The 9,143-nt window shown below is 66.6% G+C and overlaps 3 protein-coding genes across 3 annotated transcripts; 2 read left to right on the plus strand and 1 right to left on the minus strand.

Annotated features, from left to right (window-relative positions):
- Positions 1 to 6: 6 nt before the first annotated feature.
- LOC113940840 (potassium-transporting ATPase alpha chain 1-like) lies at positions 7 to 3,156 on the minus strand (the record flags this gene model as incomplete). Its single annotated transcript, XM_027631990.1, has 7 exons — positions 2,292 to 3,156; positions 1,923 to 2,021; positions 1,582 to 1,641; positions 1,255 to 1,458; positions 818 to 931; positions 502 to 636; positions 7 to 396 (listed from the first exon to the last, which is right to left on the minus strand). Coding segments are annotated over exons 1-7 (1,014 nt in total), but the record flags the coding sequence as incomplete, so codon positions are not given.
- A 254-nt stretch (positions 3,157 to 3,410) lies between these two features.
- LOC113940841 (electron transfer flavoprotein subunit beta-like) lies at positions 3,411 to 6,332 on the plus strand. Its single transcript, XM_027631992.1, is given in 6 exon segments — positions 3,411 to 4,019; positions 4,461 to 4,613; positions 5,065 to 5,127; positions 5,580 to 5,738; positions 6,085 to 6,144; positions 6,146 to 6,332. Coding segments are annotated over 6 exon segments (1,158 nt in total). The 3' UTR covers positions 6,260 to 6,332.
- Positions 6,333 to 7,029: 697 nt separating this feature from the next.
- Positions 7,030 to 9,137, plus strand: LOC113940839 (serine/threonine-protein phosphatase 2A 65 kDa regulatory subunit A alpha isoform; the record flags this gene model as incomplete). The annotated part of the gene is made up of 5 exons (XM_027631989.1): positions 7,030 to 7,157; positions 7,816 to 7,906; positions 8,061 to 8,161; positions 8,489 to 8,721; positions 8,980 to 9,137. Coding segments are annotated over exons 1-5 (661 nt in total), but the record flags the coding sequence as incomplete, so codon positions are not given.
- Positions 9,138 to 9,143: the final 6 nt, after the last annotated feature.

A 9,143-nucleotide genomic window follows, 5' to 3' on the forward strand; every position in this document is an offset into this window, starting at 1 on the left:
GGCCGTACCTGGGCACAGGGGAGGGGTGAAGGGGGGATCACCAGCCCTGTGGCTGTACCTGGGCACAGGGGAGGGGTAACAGGTGTGTGGGGAGGGGACAGAGCACAGGGATTTGGGTGGCCCGGTGGAACCCAGGTGGGACTCACTCAGGTGGGACCCGGGTGCCCAAGTGGGACACAGACCCAGGTGTGACCCAGACCCCCAGGTGGGACCCTGACCCCCAGGTGAGCCCAGGTGTGCCCCAGCCGCCCAGGTGACCCAGGTGAGCCCCGGCCCACCCTCCAGGCACATGGTGGAGAAGAAGGCGATGTTCCGGGTCTCCAGGGGCGACTCGTGGGTGCACTCGGGCGAGCGCGTCTGCGGCTCCGACTCCCCCGTCAGCGACGAGTTGTCCACCTTGGGGGGGGACGTGTGGTCACACCCCCACCTGTGGGCCCCAGTGCCCCCGGCTGAGCGCCAGGTGAGCCCCCAGGTGAGCCCCCAGGTGAGCCCCGAGCCCACCTTGCAGCCCTGGGCCGACAGGACGCGGATGTCGGCGGGGACTCTGTCGCCCCCCTTGATCTCCACCAGGTCCCCGACCACGAGCTCGTTGGCGTTGATCTGCTGCTTGGCCCCGTCCCGCACCACCGTGGCTTGCTGGGGGGCACAGGGGGCACAGGTGAGGGCATGGGGAGGGCACGGGGGAGGGCAGAGATGAGGGCACAGGTGAGGGCACAGGTGAGGGCACGGGGAGGGCACGGGGGGCACAGGTGAGGGCACGGGGACAGCACAGGGGAGGCCCCCAGGTGGGCGGGGTGGGGCAGGGTGGGGTCCCCACCTGCGGGACCAGGTTCTTGAAGCTGGCGATGATGTTGGTGCTCTTGAACTCCTGGTAGTACCCGAAGCAGCCGGTGACGACCACGACGGCGATGAGGGCGATGGCCAGGTACAGCTGGGGGGGGACAGGTGAGTGCCTGGGGCCCAGGTACCCCTGTCCTCGGGGTCCAGGGGGGTCCTGGGCATCCAGAACCCCCACATGTTCCCCCAGCCCCGGCTTCCAGGTGTGCCCTCTGAGGTGGACCCAGGTGCCCCCCAAGTGTCCCAGGTGCCCCCCAGCCCCCCAGGTGCCCCCCAGGTTCCCCCCAGCCCCCCAGGTGCCCCCCAAGTGTCCCAGGTGCCCCCCAGCTCCCCAGGTTCCCCCCAGGTGCCCCCCAGGTGCCCCCCAGCCCCCCAGGTGCCCCAGGTGCCCCCCAGGTGCCCCCCAGGTGCCCGTACGTTGTCGGAGGAGCCGCGGTCTCCCTCTCCCTCCTGGACCCCGTAGGCGATGAGGCAAATGGCCGCTGCCACCCACATGAGGCACTGCAGCCCCCCTGCCAGCTGCCGCCCGAACTTCACACACTCGGGGGTCCCGCGGGGGGGGCGAAGCTCGTTGGGGCCGTCCCGGAGCAGCCGCTCGGCCGCCACGGCCTCCGACAGGCCCTGGGGGGACGGGGGGGTCAGTGGGGTCAGTGGGGTCAGTGGGGCTGATTGGGGTCACTGTGAATGGTGGGGTCAGTGGTCAGTGAGGTCAGTGGGATCGGGGTCAGAGGGGTCAGGGGTCACCTTGGTGACGCTGGTGCTGTACTTGATCTCCAGGTCGTTCACGTCGAGCTTGTGATCATCCTGTGGGCACCCGGCTCAGAGCTGACCCCCCCAGTGCCCCCCAGTACAGCCCAGTGACCCCCCCCAGTGCCCCCCAGTACAGCCCACTGCCCCCAGTGCCCCCCATTGACCATCCCAGTCCCTCCCAGTCTCTTTCATCCCCTCCCAGTCCCTCCCAGTGACCCCCACTGACCACCCCAGTCCCTCCCAGTCCCTCCCATCTCCTCCCAGTGCCCCCCAGTCCCTCTCAGTGCCCCCCATTGACCATCCCAGTCCCTCCCAGTGCCCCCCAGTGCCCCCACCACATCCATCTCCTTCTTCATGTCCTCCAGCTTCTCCTTCTCCCTCCTCTTCCCGCGGCCCTTTTTGGGGGTCGGGGCCGGCGGCCCCAGCTCGAAACTCTGGGGGGGGGAAAGGGGTCAAGGGGGGTCAAGGAGGGGGTCGGGGGGTCCCTCCCCCATCCCTCCCCCCTCCATCCTTCTCTCCGTCCCTCTCTCCTCCCTCCCTCCCTCCCTCCCTCCTTTCCCTCTCCAGCCTTTCTCTGGCTCTCCATCTCTCCTCAATCCTCCATCCCTTCTCCATCTCTCCTCCATCCCTCTCTCCATCTCTCCTCAATCCTCTTCCATCCTCCTCCTCCCTCCCTCCCTCCCTCTGCCCCTCTCCCCACTCACCTCCTTCCCCATGGCGGCTCCCAGTGCTCCCAGTGCCGTCCCCACCTCCCCTTATACCCCCCGTGGGCACCGCCCCAAGGTGACCCTGCCGGGGGGGAGGGGATACCTGGTCCCCTTTTGGGGGGAGGGGACACCTGGACATGTCTGGGGTTTTTTTTGGGACACCTGGACACACCTGAGCCCCTTTTTGGGTGGAGGGGACACCTGGACACATCTGGGTCCCTTTTTGGGATACCTGGACAAACCTGGATCCCCATTTTTGGGGGGCAGGGGACACCTGGGTCCCCTTTTTGGGACACCTGGACACACCTGGATCCCTTTTTGGGAGGGGAGGGACCCCCCAGCCCCGGTGCCCTCGGGCCGCCCTTGATCCCCCCCCCTTATCAGGTAGGGCCTTATCAGGGCTTTGCCTCGTTAATGATTAATTGATTAATCACAATTAACGCGGATTTATCGCCTTTATCGCCCTTATTGGGGGGCTGGGGGGGTCGGGGGGGGGGTCTCTGGGTTCCCATCGTGCTTTGCTCTCACTTTGGGGGGGGGAAGGTGTCCTGGGGGGAGGGGACACGAGAATTTTGGGGGGGGACTCTGGTGTCCCAGGTTCCCCCTTAAAGGGACCCGGGCTTTGGGGGGAGGGAGCAAAACCCCCCCACAGGTGTCCAGAGGAGGTTTGACCCGGATCTTGGGGGATCCCTAAAAAAACTCCCCAGGACCCCCCAAAACCCCCGAAGATCCCCCAAAACTCCCCCAGGACCCCCCAGAACCCCTCCACAGGCGTCCGGGGGGAGTCCGGGGATCTGGGGGGTTCCGGGTGGGCGGAGACCCCCCCAAAAACAGGCCAAGAGTCCCAAACCCCCCAAAAACGGGCTGAGAGTCCCAAAACCCCCAAAAATCCCCCCAAAACCCCCCGGAGAGCGCCGAACCCCCTGTCACGTGACGCCATGGCCACGCCCACGATGCGTAACGACGTCGAAGGGGCGTGTCCTTTTGGAGTGGGCGTGGCCGGAGGGCGGAGCGTGAACGGCGTTCGCGGCGTGAATTGGGCGCGGCTTCGTGGGGAAAGGGGCGTGGCCCGGGCGGGGTGGGCGTGGCCCGGGCGGGGTGGGCGTGGCCTCAGCAATGGCGGCGCTGCGCGTGCTCGTGGGTGTGAAGCGGGTCATCGACTTCGCCGTCAAGGTGGGGGCACCTGAGACCCCCCCGGACCCCTCCGAGAACACCCCAACCTCCCCTGGGACCCCCCCGGGACTCCCCCGGGACTCCCGAGACCCCCCGGAACCCGAATGGCGGGGAGGGGTCACACCTGGGGGGTTACCTGGGGACCCCCAAACCCTCGGGACGCCGCCCCCCTCCCTCCCCCCCGAGACACCTGAGACCCCCCCGGTGTCTCCCTGGGACGCGCCCACCCCCCAAACCCTGCCCTGCTTTTCGGTCGGGGACGGGTCCGGCCCCCGGGACCCCCCGGGACCCCCCAGAACCCTCCGGGACCACCCAGAACCCCCCGTGGGGGGCCGGGCGGGGCTGTTCGGACCCCCCCCACCCCCCTTCCCCTGGGGCCGGGTCCCCCCCCGGGTGCGCGGGCCCCCGGGGGGGGGGTCGGTGCAGACGCAGGGGGTGAAGCACTCGCTGAACCCCTTCTGCGAGATCGCCCTGGAAGAGGCCGTGCGGCTCCGCGAGGGCGGCGCGGCCGCGGAGGTCGTCGTGGCCACCGTGGGCACCAAGGCCAGCCAGGTGCGTGGGGACACAGCCGGGGCACCCCAAACCCCCGGGGACCCTCCCTGCCCTGCACCCCTGGGGGTTGGGGTGTCCTGGGGGGGGTGTGTTGGGGTCACTGGAGGGGCTTAGGCTGTCCTGGGGGGTGTTTTGGGGTGTGTTTTGGTGTGTCCTGGGGGGGGGGTTGGATCCCCCCGACTCTGCCTTTTGTCCCCCCAGGAGACCCTGTGGGGGTGTTTGGGGGTGTTTGGGGGTGTTTTTGACCCCCCTTTGCCCTCCCAGGAGACCCTGTGGGGGTGTTTGGGGGGGTTGTGGGTGTTTTTGACCCCCCCTTGTCCCCCCAGGAGACCCAGTGGGGGTGTTTGTGGGTGTTTTTGACCCCCCCTTGTCCCCTCAGGAGACCCTGTGGGGGTGTTTGGGGGGTTTGTGGGTGTTTTTGACCCCCCCTTGTCCCCTCAGGAGACCCTCCGCACGGCGCTCGCTGTCGGGGCCGACCGGGCGGTGCTGGCCGAGGTGGGGGAGGGGGTGGCCCTGGGACCCCTCGAGGTGGCCACGGCCCTGGCCGGGCTGGTGGGGAAGATCCAGCCCCAGCTGGTGCTGCTGGGCAAGCAGGTGAGACCCTCTAGACACCTATAGACCCTCTAGACACCTATAGACCCCTATAGACCCCCTATAGGTCCCCTATAGACCTCCTATAGACTCCTTGAAGCCACAGCTGGTGCTGCTGGGCAAGCAGGTGAGACCCTATAGGGTCCTATAGACACCCCTATAGACCCCTGTGGACCCTTATAGACCCCCAGGGACCCCCATGGACACCCCTATACACCCTTATAGACCCCTACAGATCCCCTATAGGCCCCCTGAAACCCCAGCTGGTGCTGCAGTGAGACCCCCCATAGATCCCCTATGGGCTCTCACGGACCCTTACGGACCCTCCTATAGACACCTGTGCACTCCCATATAGGCCCCTGTGGACCCCCGCAGCCCCGGGAGGGTCCCTGTGGCCCGGGGGCTGTGGTGGGTCCCCTATAGCCCCCATAGGACCCCTCCTGTCCCCCCCCAGGCCATCGATGACGACTGTAACCAGACGGGGCAGCTCCTCGCCGCCATGTTGGACTGGCCGCAGGTACCGCGGGGCACGACGGGACACTGGGGGTGTGCGGCTGTCCCGGCATCCCCCGCGGCACCGACCATAGAGATCGACCATAGAGATCATTGCAGTGCGCGGGGCATGACGGGACACTGGGGGGTGTGCGGCTGTCCCGGCATCCCCCGCAGAGATCATCGCAGCGCGCGGGGCATGATGGGATGTTGGGGTGCGCGGCCGGAGGGGGGATAAATCCCATGGTCCTTTGCGGCGGTTTCTGCGCGGGGGGGGGCCCAGTTTGTGCTGGGAACGCCTCAGTTTGTACTGGGAGGTGCTCAGTGGGTACTGGGAGCGGGTGTTTTACACTGAGAAGGGCTCCCAGCCCTTACTGGGGTAATCCAAGTCCATACTGGGATGCCCCCACTCCATTGTGGGTGGTCCCACCCCGCACTGGGACGTTCCCAGTCCATCCCAGTCCCCTCTGTCCCCAGGGCACCTTCGCCTCCCGTGTCCAGCTGGAAGGCGGCTCCGTGCGGGTGGAGCGGGAGGTGGACGCGGGGCTGGAGACGCTGCGGTTGCGCCTCCCGGCCGTTCTCACGGCGGATCTGCGGCTCAACGAGCCCCGTTACGCCACCCTGCCCAACATCATGGTGAGTGGGGCACCCCCAACCCCCCCGAGCCAGGGGAACCCCCCCCCAATCCTGGGACCCCCCTCAAAACCCCCATTGACTGGGTAGATCTGGGTGTGTCCCCCCCTTTTGGGTGTTCCCCAAAGCCCTGGGTCCCCTTTGGGAGAATTTGGGGGTCCCTCCTACCCCCGCATCCCTTTTTTGGGGGGGGAGGAATTGGGGAGAATTTGGGGGTCCCATCCCCTGGATCCCTTTGGTTGGGGCTGATTTGGGGGTGTTTGGTGGTTTTAGGGGTAGATTTGGGGGTGTTTGTGGTGGATTTGGGTGATTTAGGGGGGTTTGGGGTCTGACTCCCTGTGCCCCCCAGAAAGCCAAGAAGAAGCCCCTGGAGGTGATCCCGGCTGCGGATTTGGGGGTCCCCGCGGGCCCCCCCCCGGCTCCGGGTGCTGCAGGTTCAGGAGCCCCCGGCCCGGGCAGGGGGGGAGAAGGTGGAAAATGTCCCGGCCCTGGTGGAGAAGCTGCGGAGCTGCGGCCGCATCTGAGGGGGGAACCAGGATGGACCAGTACGGACCAGTGCCCTCCAGGAACCCCCCCAGTAACCCCCAGTGCCTTCCAGCCTGGGCCAGTGCCCCCCCCTCCCCCCCCTAGGGCCCCCCAGGATCCCCCCACTGTCAGCCCAGGCCCCCCAGTGCCTTCTACTTCCCCCAAATAAAGGCGTGGCTGCTCGATGTCATTGTGTCTATGGCAGTGTGGCCTGAGGGTGGGTCAGATATGGGACCATTCGTTCCCTTTTTACTGGGTTTTTGGGGGTTGGCACCAGTATGGACCAGTTTGGCACTTGGGGGGCCCCAGTGGGGGCCACTTTTTCCCCAGAGCCTCCTCATTTGTCCAGTCCTGTCCCAGTTTGTCCTGGTCTGGTCCCAATTTGGTCAAATTTGTCCCAGTCCATCCCAATTTGTCCCAGTTCATCCCAATTTGTCCCAGTTTATCCCTGTCAATCCCAGTTTCTCCCAGTCTGCCCCAGTTTATCTCAGTGCAGTCCCGGTTTGCCCCAGTCCATCCCAATTTATCCCAGTGTGTCCCAGTTTGTCCCGCTCCGGTCCCAGTTTGTCCCAATTCGTCCCAGTCCCGCCCTGGCCCCGCCCTGTTGCCGAGCAACGTCAGGCTCCGCCCCCGCCACCCAATCACGGGGCGCGCCGTCCGCAGGCGGCGGAGCTCGCGCTGACAGGCAGGAGCGTGAACCAATAGGAACACGCGGAGGGCGGGCCCTGCGGCTGTTCCAGCCAATGAGCGGCGGTCGGGCCCTGCAGCAGCGGCGCGGGCGGCCCCGTGCGGCCCCTCAGAGCCGGGGCGGCGGCCAAGATGGCGGCGGCGGACGGAGATGACTCGCTCTACCCCATCGCCGTCCTCATCGACGAGCTCCGCAACGAGGACGTGCAGGTACCGCTCCCTGGTATATCCGAGGTCCCTGTAGTGATAGCCGGGGCCCTGTCGCGATATTCGCGGTTCCTCCGCGGCCGCGGGGCCCTCCCTCCGTCGCTCGTCTGAGACGGCCATTCTGATTGGCTACAGAGGCCTCCCCCCCTCAGGCACGGGCCAATTGGGAGCGGCGTTACATCTGAGGAACGAGGGGGTGTCTCGCCTTCATGGTGATGGGATGCATGGCGCGCTCTGATTGGGTGCTGGGCCCCTTTAATTGTGTTACGCGCGTTCTGATTGGCCTGGAATCCCCCTCCCCAGCGTGGCGCCCCCTGGCGGCGGGGCAGCGCCTGGTGACCCCGCCTCCACCCTACGTTGGCAAATGGGAGTGCGAGGCCGAGGCGGCGGCGGCCGCCCATTGGCTGGCGACCTGCGTGGGCGGGGCGGAGAGAAGCCAATGGAGGTGCTCGTCTCAGCAAAGGTGCTGCGGGGCCATGAGAAAAGGCTCCTGATTGGCTGGATGGCCTTGGGGGCGTTTCCAGTGGGGGGCTTTAATTACCCCTGGAATGTTTTAATTACCGCAGGGGGCACTTCAGTTACTGCTGGGAGGGTATTTTGACCCCTGGGGAGCCTTTAATTACCCGGGGGGAGCAGTTTGCTGACCCTTTTCCCCCCCCAGCTGCGGCTCAACAGCATCAAGAAGCTCTCGACCATCGCGCTGGCGCTGGGGGTGGAGAGGACCCGCAGTGAGCTCCTGCCCTTCCTCACCGGTACGGGGACCCTCGGGGCTGGGGGGGGGCCAAAAACCTCCCTAAACCAGGCCCAAAGCCCCCCAAACCCAGCGTTGGATGGGGCTGGGTGGGACTTGGGGTGACTGACTGTTCAGGAGGGGTGATTGATCAATTGATTGGTTATTGGTTACAGACACAATCTATGATGAGGACGAGGTGCTCTTGGCGCTCGCGGAGCAGCTCGGGACCTTCACTGCCCTCGTGGGGGGACCCGAGTTCGTGCACTGCTTGCTGGTAGGACCCCAAAATACACCTAAAATACCCCAAAATAACCTCCCAAATGCCCCAAAACACCCCAAAACCACACCTGGGAACCCCAAAACCCCACATTGGGCTCCTGTGGGGTGACACTGGGCACACAAGGGACCCTGGGGTGGGTTGAGTGGTCCTTGTGGTGGTTTTGGTGGCCCTCTGGGACACGAGGGACCTGCAGATGGTTTCTGGGGACACGAGGGACCGCGGGATGGTTTGGGTGGCCCGTGGGTTTCACGGGGTGGTTTGGGAGTTCGCTGGGCACACGGGACACCCCTCGGTGACGGTCCCACCCCGCTGTGCCCGCAGCCCCCCCTGGAGAGCCTGGCCACGGTGGAGGAGACCGTGGTGCGGGATAAGGCGGTGGAGTCCCTGCGGGCCGTGTCCCACGAGCACTCGCCCCCCGACCTCGAGGGGCACTTTGTGCCGCTGGTGAAGCGCCTGGCGGGGGGCGACTGGTTCACGTCGCGCACCTCGGCCTGCGGCCTCTTCAGCGTCTGCTACCCCCGCGTGTCCAGCCCCGTCAAGGCTGAGCTGCGCCAGTGAGTGCCGGTCAACCTCGGTGTCCCCAGCCCACCTCGGTGTCCCCAACCCACCCTCGGTGTCCCCAGCCCAACCCTGACCCCCCAAGCCCCTCCAGCTCAACGCAAGGTCATCGCACTGACCCCACACCCCGTTTTTGGCCTCAATGCCCGGCCCGGCCGTCCCCGTAGGAGGTCCCTGGGTGCCACCTGGCCTCACCTGGCCTCACCTGGGCTCACCTGGGCACACCTGGGCACAGCTGTCCCCCCTGGCCGCAGGTACTTCCGGAACCTGTGCTCGGACGACACGCCCATGGTGCGCCGCGCCGCCGCCTCCAAGCTGGGCGAGTTCGCCAAGGTGCTGGAGCTGGAGCACGTCAAGAGCGAGATCATCCCCATGTTCTCCAACCTGGCCTCCGACGAGCAGGTGGGCACACCTGGGC

This window comes from Corapipo altera, unplaced genomic scaffold, assembly GCF_003945725.1.
Source record: "Corapipo altera isolate COAL_440 unplaced genomic scaffold, ASM394572v1 129121, whole genome shotgun sequence".
In the NCBI taxonomy this organism is placed as follows: domain Eukaryota; kingdom Metazoa; phylum Chordata; class Aves; order Passeriformes; family Pipridae; genus Corapipo; species Corapipo altera.